Genomic DNA, 15770 nt, shown 5'->3' on the forward strand with positions numbered 1-15770 from the left:
AGTAATACATTAAATTGTTAACAAAAATTGAATAATTCATGTGTATGTTTAGTTTCCAATTTCCAAAAGTACGATAGTTGAGTTTAAAAAATGAAATTGACGAGAAATAACTTTGTTTGTGCCTAGATATAAACGGATTTTCATCCATAAACCTATAATTTTTAAGTAATTGGTGTTATTTTAGTATATTTCAAAAATTATGATATCCTTTAAGCACAAGAAGTATAAAATCACTTGTCACATGAAGAACAATAAAGTAAGAAGCTATAATATCAAGTATATTTCATTTTTGGGAGAAATAAAAATAGTTGCTTGATGGTTGATTACAATTTAAAAGAAGTATAAATTTTTACAATATGACCTGAAATTGTCATGAAATTACCTGAACTGACTCGGGCTTGATTCAAATTAGACAAACCCGAACCCTAATCAACCCAAACCATGCCGTCAACTATGATTTCCCACCATAAAGTAATCCAAATTTTAATTTATTTCGGTTATTTTAAAACTCTATTATTTACGTTTACTGGTATATCTTTTCTATTATTTGTAAGTGTTAACTTAATATAATTTATGTTTTAATCTAAATATTCATTTCAGCTAAATCAGAGTCAATTCATCTAAAATAAACTTGATCCATATTAAACGATTTATTTATTTCATACGCAACTTAAATGACCTGTATTAAACGATTCATAAGCGACTTAAATAACCTGTTCGCCACCTATAAGCAATCTAAATCAAACAATCACTTGTCGGTAACATGCATAGGAAAAACTAACTATATTTTGTGTATTGGGGGGGGGGGGGGTTTCTTTATCCTTGAGGTCATGAACTTTAAGGCTTTCCCATGCTGTTGGGAAGGAATTTCCTGTCACTTTCTCTTGCATGAAGATGTCTACTTTCTTTTCCTTGGATTTTAATTCTCCATACTTTCCCTTCTTATGTGTATGTGACATACATAACTTATCTTTATTCCTTTTTTCTTTAGAGATAATGTTACTGCAAGTCCTTTTTTTGAGCTTTGAAAGTTATATGCGCATATGTCATAAATTAGTCTTAAACTAGCTTATCAAGTCTCAAGAAAAATCTTCACCCTTATACTAATAGTCATACCAATACTTAAGGCTCTTTATATATACTTAGCTTATTAATGAATATTTGATCCTTGGTCCAATATTAAATAAGAAATTTGTCACCCCTTATTCTTAAGAATATAGGGTGGGGGTGGGGGTGGGGGTGGGGGTGGGAGTGGGGGGAGGGAGGGAGGGGGAGCCACGGTCCAATTTTCAAACGCATATGTCTATATGTCCGACTCTTCTCTTCCTACTAATATGATAGATGGATCGCACTTATAACTTATAAGTTATAAGTGTAGTGGCTTATGCAAGACACAATTGTTATAACTTTATGAGCATGTTAAAGGCAAAGGACCACCATGTGTATGAGACAAAATTTAAGCTTCATTTGACAAAAGATTAACACGACACAAAACTCTAACCGCAAGGGATGGTTAGATGTATAAGTAAATGGGGAAGAAAATGCTTAAAGTGGCTCGTTGAATAAGTTGATAAGTTACAAGTCAATTGTAATTCGAGGTTCTCTTTTAATGTATTTATTTTTATTCTGATAAAAAACAATATCCATTTTTGATAAATAGCAATTGCCATCATTAAGGCTCATTTGACAGCCACTAATTGATAAATGATTTTAATGGTAAGAATTTTACATGTAATTTTGTAAATGAAATCCCATATATATATCCATGCACAATTAAACTTTATCCAAACATGTGGATTTTTTTAATTAACTTATTACTAGTTTACTACCACTAACTACTATATCTCCCGTACTGCTTTCGTGGTTCATATAGATTAAAAAAAAAAAACTACTATCTCCAAATTGCTTTTGATGAATAAGACTTGCATGACCTAGACATTACATAGAACTTTCATCATAAATCATCAAAATTAACATGAATTTATATACCATAACCTATACCAACCTTTCAAACAACAAAACGTAGTAGATTCATAAACACTTTTTTTTTTGTTTAAGATTGTAAGTTATTCCAGTCGAAATTGTCACTTGGAAATTGCTAGGAAGTTGCACATTTATCAATAATAAATTAACCAGATTGACTATATGTGCAAATAATAACAGTAGAATTTAATTGGAGGACCGACCATATTTAATATAGAAATCACACATTCACATTCCTATCAAAAAGTTCCATACTTGCGAAGATCAAAATTATGCAAGGACCACTTGTAAGGCTATGTTTAGTTCACCTTATTTTTGCTTATTTCAGATCTAATCAGATCAGATCAGAAAAAATAAGTTCAGATCATGCTTATATTTAAAAATCATTATATCTTTCATTACATATTAGTAAAAATTATAATACGAATCAAACAAGACCCCACATGACTATATTTTTTCTTATATATTGAGAAAAATCTAAAAGATAAAATCTTATAATCAGATCAGTTCAGATCAGATCAGATCAGATTAGAAAAAATAAGTTCAGATAAGTTCAGATCAGAAAATTTCAGATGAACTAAACATAGCCTAAGATTATTGTTACTTATTTTTCATGCATGATGCCATGATTTTAGACATGATTTTGACACATTTAGTCTTTATCTGCTACCACTACTTTAATTATATATAGGGAGAATCTTATATGATTATATATGTCTCCAGAAAATTTCTTAGATTCGGACTGATTGTGGTGGAAGAATCTCATCTTTCAATTAAATACCTGTCGTGGATAACGGGAAAATAAATTATCCTCCACTCTTTGAGTTTTGTCCTCAACTTTCCTTTTCTTTTCTTTTTTTTTTATTAAAAAGAAAACTTTAGACATGTTCTCTTCGACATAAAACAACTGAAGAACTGATTGCAATTGAACTAAACTAAACTTATTGTAACTGAACTGAACTAAATTGAACTGAATTAAATTATAACTAAGAAATGATAGTTAATGCTAAATTGAATTGATTACAACTGAACTGAAAATAAGATGGGGAGAACAGACCCTTAGTCCTCCATTATGAACAATCCTCATTATTCATCTACAAAGAGAAAAAAAAGGCAGCAAATATCGAAAACACATACAAGATCCAAATTTGAATAAGTTGATTACATGTTATCATCAAATCGTTATTTTACTACTACCTCTATATTTTTTTAGTTTCACCATTTGCTTTTTTACATTTGTCGAGACAATTCTTTGATCATTGATACCTCTTATTGAGTGTAAGTAAAAATTATAAAAATTTGATATTCGGAATCATCGCATTGAGACGAATCATTTGATATTCGGAATCATCCCATTAAGACACTCCACTTGAATGTTTTTCTTTTATAATAATGAAAAATAGCTCAACAAAGCTGGTCATGAATAGTGCTACAAAACCAAATGGTGCAACTTAAAAAGTACAGAGGTAGTATAAGTTAGTAATGATTAAATACCACTAAGAAATAGAAATATTAACAAAATACTTCTGATAATAAATCTAAAAAATGCTATATTACAATATTATTCAGATATACACATTCACAAATGTCTGGTCAAAGTGACTACAATTTATACTACAATTTATATATATTAGAGAGTTCTATCAAATTTTGTGTATATAAAGGCCAAGAACAAGATAGAGGGATCATGGGGATATATTATATCGACGTAAAGGAGGAGACAGAAAGACTGAAGTTAGTTGATGGGTATAAAGTCTGTAAACTATAACTGAAAAACGTGAAATGGGCCATGAGAATATAGAGGAGGGGCCAAAATTTACTTTGAAACAAGGATGTGGGGATTGAAAAACAAGTAGGCTCATTTAGCTATTCAGAACAAAAATCGGAACTTATAGATTTGGAATGACATTTGATTGAAAAATCAGTAGGCTCGTTGGGCTAAGACGGAGTGCGCTGACGGGCTCCAAGATATCCTCTCAGATTTCATGTCCATGAGCTTTTATGGATGTCTAAGGACTCATACATGATAGCTGAGGTGATGTTGGTGTCTGCTACAACGAGGCTTCGGAAACTGATCAGTTACTGATGCGGCATTGACACGGCTGAGGGGGCGGTGTATGAATGCTTTGTACACATTGTTGAAAATGACGTGGTTTTAGAAGAGGTGTCCAAGGTAGAAGGGTCGAGTGTTAAAAGTTCGACCTCAAGACAAGGTTGGGATTATGGTTATTACAACATCAGAGCTGAAGGTGATAGCCTTCCCATTGAGTTATAAGCTCGAGAAAAGAATGAGGGGATTGTTTTAGCCCACAGTATGGCCAAGTATGAGGTTGTAAGCTCTTCTGAGCTGGTTTTTGTTGGAGGATTTTCTTGACTTTACTAATGATCTAGCAAGTTAAGCTAAACCTCGAACAAAAAGTTAAGACCAAACTTGTTCAGTGAAAAACAAGAGACGGGACATGATTGGGCCCAGTTCAAAGTAGAATTATAATACCTCATCTTCTTCTTCTCCATCGAACATGTAAATAGCCATACTCAAAATCGAAAAGGAGTCAAATGCACACAATCCAACCTCAACTTCTTTGATAAGAGGCTGTTCGCCTGTTCCTGCTACTTGAAGTGTCAGAGTCGGATAACCTCAGCATCACAGCAACTCTAGCAATACGAGCATACTTACTGTCAACGTGAAGAAAATGCCAATAAGGAATGTCTAGCAACAAACTGAGATACAAACGTTGCTCAGACATATGAAGCTTGTTGATACTACATGTTAAGACTTTAAGAATAAGCATGAACATTTTACCTGAACTGCAATCCAAAAGCTCATATGTTAGATAAATATGCGAGTCAGCAGATCCATCAAGAACATAAGCTGGGATTATGATGTCCTTGCATTTGTTAACCTGGTAAGATCAGAAACTTAAATGGGTGCAATTATAATTCTGCAGGAAGCTATAGTATCACATAAATAAATCAATTTCTTCAAAAAGCATACCAGAAAGGTACCTTCAAATCCAAGGTGCGGCTTGCTTAGTACATAAGTGTGAAAACGATTTTATCAGGGGGTGATTTGGCGTTATTTGGGGCTACAAAGTTATGACAATGAAGCTGCTCCTCAATGGATGGAAGTTCAGAATTTTATCCTACGTAGATTTGAGCTTTATAGAGTCAGCAATACTAGTCAGATCATATTGGTTGAAGGTGCATTAGCGCAATCTGCAACATCTCCCTAGCCTTCCTATCAGGAGTACAGCCAGCCAACTCCATGTGTTGGTACAGTTCAGGAACCTGGTTCAGAAACCACTTCAAAAATCAACAACAGGATAGAAGACATAAGAAAGTAAAACATTGATGTGAAAGGGAAGAGAAACTTTTGATAATAAAATTTGACATATTTCTTGAAAGATCCAAAAGAATTCTGTTCACATGTCTTATCATATGAACAAGTAAAGAAATGAAAATTAAACTTCTTAACCATAAGTCAGAACTCAGAGGCAAGGGAAACTATAAGGTGTCAAAACGCATGAAGTGCAGCCAATAAAACAACTTATAATACAAGTGGTACAAAACTTTAAAAAGTCTGGATTATGTGCTACAAAACACACCTTAGTGAATTTCTTTGCCCTGATCAAAGCTTTCATAAGAGTGGTGTACGTGACGATATCAGGATTAATTCCCTGTGAGAAAAAACCGAGAAAAAAGGAAATTCAGTTGTGACATGCATAGTCAAGTGGGACTGATAATGCTTTCTTAATTTTTTACTATAAAACTCTCAATGTTGTGAAGCTATCACTTACATTTTCTATGATATGGTCGTATATAGAGAGTGCCTCAAGATGTCTTCCAGCAATACCAAATGCGTTGATCAAGATATTGAGCATGATAAGGTTTGGTTCAATACCTTCTGCTTCCATCACTTGCAGAACCTTCACAGTCTCTTCACATAATCCCTAAGCCAGATAAACAAGAAGATAGCTTCACAGCCTATTATGTAGAATTATTCACTTGACCAGAACAGATATGACTTATAACTCGGGCATATTAATCACCGTTTTGGACAAGATGGCCAATTCCTTTTCCTGTTCTGTGTTCCTTTGAGAATTTCATCAAGACTTATGTTTCAATTATTCCAACATCAACCATATTCCACATACATGTCTCATATTGTTATAAGATTATTATCTTTATGTCTCTATGTAAGGTAGGTCTAACGAACCTTGATGTTGGGCATAGAGTCACTTATGCCATTATATGTGAAAGCCATAACATAGAGTAAGTTGTGGAAATAAGTCTTTCCAGTTTATGTATATATGGAAGTGAAGGCCTACTGACTACAAAAATCCAACTTTTCTAGAGCATGAACGAGAGTGCCTGACCACTCATTAAGCAATACCATCGACCACCAACATCAAGCCTTATGTCTCAAAAGTTCTACCTTAAAAGCATTATAACATTTAAGTCCAACGCACCACTACTATTGCCAAGTATGGCCTTTAACAACTTGGTTTTGAGCATTAATTTTTTTATTAGCTTCCCTTTATTGTACAACAGCTTTAGAGAGACGATAAGTTAATAGTTCTAAATGGCTCAAGATTTGGTTATCCTAGGGTCATCATCTTGGTCAAGGATGAGTTGAGGTGTCTCACGAGTTCTTTCTTAAGACAATAAAGATACTGGAAAGTTAGCATATCACTTTTTTCGAAAGGCAAAGAAAAGGAGGAAAGAATGTGACAATATAGCTGTAGTCAATTGACATTCCTAAAAGCTCCTGACCCATCAAAAGAGTAAAAATCATGCTTGATAGAAAAAGGTTAAGCAAAACATCCTGGGTTCACCAAATCACCAATTGACAACCAAGTCTATGAATGTGATGCTTAAGATCTATTGCCTCCGGCAAAGCACATAACCATTCCTGGCACTAGTGAAATGTCCAAACTGCAGAGTCTCTTATATTATCAAGCACTCTTGCATAAACTTAAGGTCATTACTGGTCATCTAGGCACAAAGCACAAGACTCAAAAAGTTTTGGATGAACCCATGTTTAAACACTATTAATGACGCAAAAAAGACCCCTCAAGGTCTAGCAGTTAATGTAAATGAAAATTGGAGGAGAGCTCTTTAAGGTTGCCAGATGACCTCAAATTAGTCTGTGAAAACAAACTTAAACTCAAAAGCATTGAGCAAAAGGCATAAGACACCTTTTGTTAAAGCTGATGGAAAGTCTATTAAAGAGTTATTAGTCTTTTGAGAACTCTTATGGTTGCCAAGGCTCCATATTAGCCATTTGGATTACATATAGGTTTATGACACTCGATAAGTGGAGCTCACTCATGAGACTCTTCCAGAATGCATGTGAAAACCTCAGCAAAAGTTAATAAGGATGTATAATGCAAATTATATAAGCCACCATAAATACATGAATATGATATCCATGTTTGCTGTTTGCATGCGGCTTTTGGAGATCACTATAAAGTATAAAGCATACTCAAAAACAGAATTCAAAAGAATAAAAAAAAAAAAGGTTGCTTCCAGAAGTAATCAAGGATCCCCTTATTACTAGACTCAATTTCTGCTAAGAGCTCATTTGGACTTTCAAAACTCATAAAGCCACAAAATCTCGAAAGAGAAAGGGAGGAAAAAGGCTTCCTAGGTGCACCAAAAATCCCAAGGTGGTCTGGGATCCCCTTTTTTGCACAAATGACATCAGGCCCTAAGCTGCTCCTTGGGCGTATATCATGTAAAACTGTAACTCATTCAATATTTCTAAGAGCTGGCAGAAAATCTTGACAAAAACCACAAGGAAGCCCCCATAGTGGAGAGGATGACCCTCATGACTATTATCATCGTAGGCAGTATCGAAAAAGTCACCATTTAGAAGCTCATTGCACAGGTAAGGATACGATCTATCCATCGTAAAGGAAATTGCAGGCCCAAACATCCTCTATTGTTGATGTCACAATTCGCATGAGGACCATGGATAACACTAGCCTGAACTAAAGTATCCTGACAAAACCTGAAAAACTATAACTCACAAGTCACAACCATATGAAGTTAACGGAAAATCTTGTCAATATTAAAAGAAAGTTTCAACGAATTCCAAAATCCTACAAGTCCGTCCCCATTTAAGTCTCTCTTGAGAGACCTAAGTATTGGCCCAAAGGATCTACTTTCTGCTCTTTGCTAAAACCTGTCAATCTTACTTAGAAGGCATACCATCTACAATCAACTGATCAAGCTAACATCTTGAAGACCTATTTGCTTGTTGCTTATGATCCTCAGAGCCTATGTAAAGCGATTTAATTGCTACAACTTGTGCTCCCATATAGCATACAGCTCTCCTACTCACATCCCCATTAGGATTTACGCCCCATCTACTCATACTCATTCCATCCTCCAACTTTCTCCAATTTTTCCTTAGTACACACATATTTTTTCTAAATTACCACCGTAAAGGCTATCAAAAACTTTCAAATTAGGAAGTCATAGAATTCAACCCATTTTTTATGCAAATTTGTTTTTTTTGAAGAAAAAGAAATCCTTGAAAAAACAAGAAGATAAAAAGCATGTTTCACCTTCCTCTTTCAATGATATTGCATCCTTAAAAGCAACAATGACCAAATGGCCTTACATCCGAAAGTGGAGCACAGGATGATATAAACATGCATCAGAAAATTAAGACTAACATAGAGTTGAGGAGGAAAAGGCAGAAAGTTATACCTGTTGAGCATACGCATTAGCCATAACAGAATATATGTTTGATGACATCTGAACACCTTCTGCTCTTAGAGCTGATATACAATCTTCTGCACCCTGAAATTTCCCATACTGCCCATATATATCAACCAGAACAGCATACACAGCTCCGCTCTTTTTGTGACCTCGGTATTTCATTTTTTCGAAATTTTCCCTTAACAAATCCCACTTCCCAAGATTTCCTAGCTGACTGATCAAGATAATAAATATTTTAGGATCAGGATACAGTCCCTGATCTTGCATTTCAGTAAGCAAATCAAGCGCCTTCATATGATCCCCAGCCTTACAATGCCATTTGATCAAAGAATTCCATGTCATTATGTCTGGCACTATTTCTTCCCTACGCATCTTCCCCAACACTTTTAATGCTTCATCTAGCTCACCATATTTCCCAAATGTATCAATAATGCTATTATAAATTCGCCTATCCATAGGCACCCCCATCTCACTTATCTCCCCAACAATTTCCATCGCCTTCTTCCACATCCCATTGTCTCTATAAAGCTCAATTACCCTACTATACGCAAACGAATTCAGCCGATAACCCTTTCTCTTCATATCGCCAATAATCCGCCAAGTATCACTCAACCTCCTACCACTCACATAATAATCCAAAAAAATCTCCAAAGTTTCTTGATTTTTACACATACCCAAATCTTCCATTACCCTTAAAGCTCTATTAGCAAGTTCATACAAGCCTTTCCTTAAAAACCCTCTAAGCATAACATTAAAAACCACAACATTAGGTCTCAACCCAAGATATAACATTTCTTGGAAAACCATTTCAACTTCAAGGGTTCTACCAACATTTCCTAAACCCTCAATCAAACATAGATAGCAAAATAAATTAGGACACAAACCCAGTGCCTGGATTTCAGATATACATGACATAGCTTTATCTACATACCCTTTTTTACAATAATGGCTAATTTTTTCACTATACATCTCTAAAGATAGTTCTTTTCCAATTGGGTATTCCATAAATGACTTATTGTAAGAATTGGGCAAGTTTTCTGAGGATTTTGTGGTTCCAATTTGAAAAATTGAAAAGCAAGAGCAAGTGTAAATGCTTGGTTTGTTTGTACGTTTAGCGAAATGCGGATAAAATGAAGATATGAGAAAAGAGATGGGATACCTGGGAAAAATTGAAGGTGTTGCGAACAAGGTAATGCAACGCAGCTCCATTTTCATGGAGAAATGGAACCTGAATTCCAACTCCGAAATTCTGCAGATTTTTTTTTTTGAAGAGCAAGTGTGGTCTCACGCTGAGGAAATTTCTCAAATTACTTTAACCACGTTATTTTGTTAAGAGAAATTGTTTTTTTTACCCTTTATGTTACCAATTTACCATTATACTCCCTCCGTCCCAAAATATAGTTTCTATTTTTTTTTACTGTAATTTATGCAAGTAGAAACTAGGAGAGATAATAAAGATTTTTTGTTTATTTAAATAAATGTTATATGGGAAAAGATGATTTGAAAGAGCATTAATTGTAATATTTTGGTTGAATAAACAAAGGGAAAAAACAAAATTCAAGAAGCAAAGAAATGATGGTACATGGTTTTTCTAGAAAAATTACGGAAAAGTGTGAAACTAAATATGAAAATGAGAACTATATTTTGAGACACCCACAATGGAAATGGGAACTATATTTTGGGACGGAGGGAGTAGTTTGAAACTATTTTCTATTGTAATATTTGTTAAATAAAACACACTACTTTTAGGTTAAATAGTGCTAGTAATTTGTCTTGTTTACGTGTTTTTTGCATCATGTATTGTCCAACTAAGATTTGGTAGTCGTTTTGGCTCTTATGAGTCAAAATCGAAGTAGAAATGGGAGAAAAGCGACTAGAACCTCGTTTTACGTATCAGGAAAGGTCGACTTGTTTTACTTTTTACCAAATTAGACATTATATTTGGTCGTTGAGGACAAAAATTACTGCTAAAACCATAATTACACAAAATTAGACAAACCCTAACCTTATTTAACCCCCAAACTGACATTTTGTTTAACATAAATTTACGATAGAGAATAATGCCAAACTACAATTATACCATATAGAATCCAAAAGTAATTTCAGTATATATCAAATGAAAAAGCCCAAAATACAGTGGTAATAAGTGGAATTTCCTTTTTTAAAAATTTGCTTTTATTTTTCAATTTTATTTTGTATAGAATTAATTTAATTTTTATTCTATCACAAAAATTAATTCAATAATACTTTTAGTTCAAATGGTAAAAATTGACATGATCCGTCAACCTGATCCGAACCCGACACGAAATTAACAGGGTTTGGGTTTAGGTTTTCAACCCGTTTAAGTAAGCAAATTGATCTAATACGACCAAATTATTAAATTGGTTGGGTTAGGGTTGAATAATCTTGGCATAGTGTGGGTTAATAGACAAATTAGGTTAGGATGTAAGTGATTTCATGTCATTTAGGTTAACATAATCAACTTCAGTGTCTGATACATTACATGCAAATTTAAAGAGTACCAAATATCTTTAAAATCAAAAAGTTACATCATGAACTTCGTAATACATCAAGGATACCTAGTGAAAAATTTGTTTGTATTATGTAGCAATCATTTAGCTAGGGATAATTCAAAAAAGAGATCAGGGAAAATTAAAAAGGGTGGAGAGTACGTGGGATACAACTTACTCGGAATCTCAATTGTTTTCACCTTCAAGCTACGACCTACAACTTGTAGGTAGATGATACCTTTAAAGTACCTACCTTATTTTTGGGTTTAAACTACAAATTATTTCTTCTTTAGTTGGTGTAACCTTTTTGTTGTACCTTCAATGTTCTTGTATTTTCGCATTAGCTATTTCGATACGATACATCTCTATTATAGAAGTATAAGCTAAAGGGGAGCTATGGTGTGCTTATATGAAAAGTCTTTTTTGTCCTTATCTAAATATATAGTTGCATATTTAAATTTTCTAAAATTATATCCGTTCCTAATTTAAAGACGGGCCATGGTGTGTATTACATTGGTGTCTCCTTAAAATTCCAATAATAAACTAAATAAACATTAACTAAGTAACTTGGCATAATGAGAAAAATGATTACTCGATAAAAAAACTTACAAATTTTATTTGACTATAAGACTTACATCTAAATGTTTTTTTTACAATTTTTACACACTTTATAAATTACATTAGGTTGTACTATAACGTTTATAAATTACACTTCCAAAATTATACTCCCTCCGTCTCAAAATATAGTTCCTATTTCCATTTTGGGTGTCCCAAAATATAGTTCCTGTTTTCATATTTAGTTCCATATTTTCCCGTAATTTGTCTATAAAAACCGTGTCTCATCATTTATTTGCTTCTTGAGTTTTGTTTTTTTCCTTTGTTTATTCAACCAAAATGTTACAATTAATGCGCTTTCACCAATTACTCTCCATTCTCTCTCCAAAAATCATCTTTTCCCATACAACATTTATTCAAATAAATAAAAAATCTTTATTATCTCTCTTAATTAAATTCTACTTTCCCCTCAAAAAAAAATAAAAAATTCTACTTGCATAAATTACTGTGAAAAAAGGGAAATGGGAACTATATTTTGGACAGATGAAATATTTAGATAAAATTTAAAAATATACCAAAGCAATCGATGCACGCATCACGTGCATAGAGTACTAATAGTATCTTGAATTAATATCTACATCATTTTAACTTATCGAGTTATGAATACCCTATCCTACATAATTAAAACGGGCCACAATTATGGATAAAAGCCAAGTCCGACCATAGTAACCTCTTTCTCGAATGCACGATATTGTCCAGTTAGAACTAATCATCCCTACTCCCTAGTCTTACCCAAAAAAACTTGAAGTTGGTAGAAAATTCTAAACTGAAATTCGGGAACAATTTTAGATTTGCGACATAGTTGTTAGTCTAAATTAATATTCGTTCTCTTCACATATAGGGTAAGGCTTAGGTTTTAAATACTCCGATGAGATCAAATAAGTTAAAATAAGTTGTAACACCTTTTAATCAATAAGTTACAAAATTTAGATAAATTAGTTCACATAAATTTCCGAAAGTTCAAGTGAAAAAAGTGCACCATTTCATCTCAAGATCAAGCTCGGCCCGAAATTCTCGGGTTTGACGCAAAGATTCAACCCGATCAACAAAAAAAAAAAAAAAAAAACCTGCCGAAAAAAGAAAAAGGAGGATGTTAGGGTTTTTGAGAAGAACATAAAACCCTGAAACTTGAGAGTCTTAAGTTCTTTCCGCCAGAATTTGCAGAGAGACGACAACACCATTTTTTTCATCACCATCCGTCTGATCTCTCTATCAGGTAATTCTATTTTGGAACAATAAACATTTTTATTTATGTATACCTTCATTAATTCATCTTTACTTCCAATTATCTTATTATATGATTTTCTTCTTGTTTTTAATTACTGTTTGAGTAGTCTGTCAAATATAGCTGATCATGAGATTATCTGCCCTAATATTGGAGACACTTAAACCATTTTGTGTGATCAAATTCTTTTAATTTGGTTGGTTCTGAAGCAGAAATGTGATCTGGGTGTTTTAGTTGATGCTTAATTTTTCAGTAGTTCAAATTTGGGGAGGTTATTTTAGTAGAGATTTTTTTGGGTTTTATTGGGTTCGTACTGATTTTGAGGAAAGTTGCTTCCTTTGGGCACATTTCAAATGTTTTAATAATCTGGTTTTTCCTTATTCCCAAGGTTGGGGAGTTTGTTCTTCTGAATTCAATTTTTTTGAGATTATTTGCATGGAAAAGCGGGTCGATGATCGATACTGGTAGCTCTGGAGGTTCTTGTGGAGGGGGGGTGGGGGAGGGAGTGTTATTTTTGATGTATAGCTCTTTATATGCAATTTATGAATGTGATCATTTATTGTTATAGTATGTTTACGAATTGATGGTGCTTGGTGAACTTGATTCAACTGTAGTTTTCTTTACTTTCTTTTATGGACCTGTTTTAGGATTCACGAGGATCAAATGTTTGGATAACTCATAAATTTGTATTATAGTGACTAGTGAGGTTAGTGCTAGCTTGGTAAAGTAGATGTTTTAGCTTTTTGGTACTCGCTGCTCAATTGGGTTGTATGTGTATAGCAGCTTTGCTGTGGATTTAAGATTGAATTGTGCTTATACTTTTCTAATTGGCTGGTTATATGGGGAAAACATACGTATCTTTGTTTTTGGATTGCATTCTGTTGATATGGTATTTTGTGGCTAAGTGGGGATGTCCTGTAAATATGAAAAGATCGTTGTAGAAAGATTTCTTTTGTAGCTAAGTATACCACTTGTTCGATTGTTCAGGTAAGCCATGGTGAGGCATAATAATGTTGTGCCTAATGGCCATTTCAAGAAGCATTGGCAAAACTATGTCAAGACTTGGTTCAATCAGCCAGCTCGCAAAACTAAAAGAAGAGTTGGTAAGCTTGCTATCTGCTACATGAAATTAAATTGTGGCTTAGTCTATCCTCATCACCACGTCCTCGTACTGGCCTTGTAATTTTGTATTGTGCTTTGCAAATTTCAGCTAGACAAAAGAAGGCTGTGAAAATCTTTCCTCGCCCTACTGCTGGACCCCTTCGTCCTGTTGTTCATGCCCAGACCTTGAAGTACAACATGAAACTCAGGGCTGGTAAGGGGTTTTCCCTTGAGGAGCTTGAGGTGAGTGATTAATTTCTGCAGTTTTCTGTTCATGAGGTAAATTTTACCCCATGGTAATCTGTTTAGTATGGTTTGCCTGTTTCTAGGATGTGCTATGCATTTTTTTTTTATCAGCATCCGACCCTTGTAGGCTTGTGCTGTGGTAGGAGCTTTTGACCATTGAATCAAGTTTCTGTTACTTATTAGCCATTGTTCAGCTCTTAGGCTGTCTGCACATCATTGTTCATTAGATTATTGGTTTATGTTTTTTTCTTTTGATATCAAACTATTTAACTAGTTAAGTGCTGAGACTATCGAGACCTATTATTTGATAGGTTAATTATGCACAATTTCTATAATAGCTTAAATACTATATGTTCGGATTCCTTGATCTAGCAATATGTATTTTAAGTTTTCAACTGATTGACTTTTTTTTTTTTTTTTTTTTGCTTTTAAATTGAAATTGATCTACCTGATGATTGTAAGTCCATGTGCATTGTAATGTTGATGTTTACACTCTACATGAACCAGGCAGCAGGTATAACGAAGAAGCTTGCTCCAACAATTGGCATAGCTGTTGATCACAGGCGTAGGAATCGTTCCCTTGAATCCCTTCAAACGAACACCCAGAGGTTGAAGACCTATAAAGCCAAGTTGGTTGTATTCCCCAGAAGGGCACGGAAATTTAAGGTAACTTGCTATTAGCTGTTGCTTATCATAGTTTTCATTGTTCAGTCTGAAAGTGAATGATTGATTTATGATCTTATATATCTGCACGGAAATTTAAGGTAACTTGCTATTAGCTGTTGCTTATCACAGTTTTCATTGTTCAGTCTGAAAGTGAATGATTGATTTATGATCTTATATATCTGCAGGCTGGTGATTCAGCTCCTGAGGAGTTGGCAACAGCCACCCAAGTCCAAGGTGACTTCATGCCGATTATACGTGAAGCTCCAATTTCCGAGCTTGTTAAGGTTACTGATGAGATGAAGTCCTTTAATGCATACGCCAAGCTTCGTTTGGAGAGAACAAATGAGCGCCACATGGGTATTCGATTGAAGAGGGCTGCTGAAGCCGAGAAAGAAGACAAGAAGTAGAGAATAATATTTTGATACGACCATTTTTTGATTTTTACCTCTTTGTTGATCTTGTGTTTGCTTCAGCTGGTGTTTTTTATACTCTTTTTACTGTGAGTTTCATATCCATGATTTCAGAACTGGTATTTATTTTATCGGGTGTTTTAATGAATAATGATTGTCAGGTGCGGATGTGTGTATGTGATGTTGAGCAAAAGAAGGTAGAGTTGAATATATTATGAAATTTATCCATTTGTTTTCATTTTGTTGTCTTACAACTTTTAATGCTTCCTCCATCTCGTTTTAAAC

The 15770-nt window shown here is 34.0% G+C and overlaps 2 protein-coding genes across 12 annotated transcripts; one reads left to right on the forward strand and one right to left on the reverse strand.

The window, feature by feature from the left end:
• Positions 1 to 3493: 3493 nt before the first annotated feature.
• On the reverse strand, positions 3494 to 10108 carry LOC104888048 (pentatricopeptide repeat-containing protein At5g42310, chloroplastic). Of its 11 annotated transcripts, XM_057393472.1 has the most exons (7): positions 9872 to 10090; positions 8701 to 8926; positions 5781 to 5933; positions 5589 to 5660; positions 4979 to 5271; positions 4787 to 4886; positions 3494 to 4659 (listed from the first exon to the last, which is right to left on the reverse strand). In XM_057393472.1, exons 1-5 carry the CDS (start codon positions 9925 to 9927, stop codon positions 5170 to 5172), a joined length of 609 nt encoding a protein of 202 aa, XP_057249455.1. In that variant the 5' UTR covers positions 9928 to 10090; the 3' UTR covers positions 3494 to 4659; positions 4787 to 4886; positions 4979 to 5169. The 11 variants fall into 11 exon arrangements, with proteins under 11 accessions (XP_057249455.1, XP_048496757.1, XP_010671177.2 ...); XM_048640800.2 differs by having other exon boundaries at positions 3494 to 4638; positions 4990 to 5271; positions 8701 to 10099; XM_010672875.4 differs by having other exon boundaries at positions 4990 to 5271; positions 8701 to 10099.
• Positions 10109 to 12896: 2788 nt separating this feature from the next.
• Positions 12897 to 15723, forward strand: LOC104888049 (60S ribosomal protein L13-1). The gene is made up of 5 exons (XM_010672879.4): positions 12897 to 13053; positions 14050 to 14165; positions 14273 to 14406; positions 14917 to 15075; positions 15261 to 15723. The coding sequence occupies exons 2-5, from the start codon at positions 14057 to 14059 to the stop codon at positions 15480 to 15482; spliced, it is 624 nt and encodes a 207-aa protein (XP_010671181.2). The 5' UTR covers positions 12897 to 13053; positions 14050 to 14056; the 3' UTR covers positions 15483 to 15723.
• Positions 15724 to 15770: the final 47 nt, after the last annotated feature.

The sequence above is a fragment of the Beta vulgaris genome, chromosome 3 (assembly GCF_026745355.1).
Source record: "Beta vulgaris subsp. vulgaris cultivar EL10 chromosome 3, EL10.2, whole genome shotgun sequence".
Lineage (NCBI taxonomy): Eukaryota > Viridiplantae > Streptophyta > Magnoliopsida > Caryophyllales > Amaranthaceae > Beta > Beta vulgaris.

Bases quoted from the DNA above. Each gene is read 5' to 3' on its own strand.
- LOC104888048 (XM_048640800.2), bottom strand. From the start codon at position 9,927: ATGAAAATGGAGCTGCGTTGCATTACCTTGTTCGCAACACCTTCAATT. The intron at 5,661-5,780 runs GTAAGTGATAGC...TTTTTCTCACAG, and splicing joins ACGACCATATCATAGAAAAT to GGAATTAATCCTGATATCGT. The intron at 5,272-5,588 runs GTGTGTTTTGTA...TTTCTGAACCAG, and splicing joins GGGCAAAGAAATTCACTAAG to GTTCCTGAACTGTACCAACA.
- LOC104888049 (XM_010672879.4), top strand. From the start codon at position 14,057: ATGGTGAGGCATAATAATGTTGTGCCTAATGGCCATTTCAAGAAGCAT. The intron at 14,407-14,916 runs GTGAGTGATTAA...TACATGAACCAG, and splicing joins TTTCCCTTGAGGAGCTTGAG to GCAGCAGGTATAACGAAGAA. The intron at 15,076-15,260 runs GTAACTTGCTAT...ATATATCTGCAG, and splicing joins GAAGGGCACGGAAATTTAAG to GCTGGTGATTCAGCTCCTGA.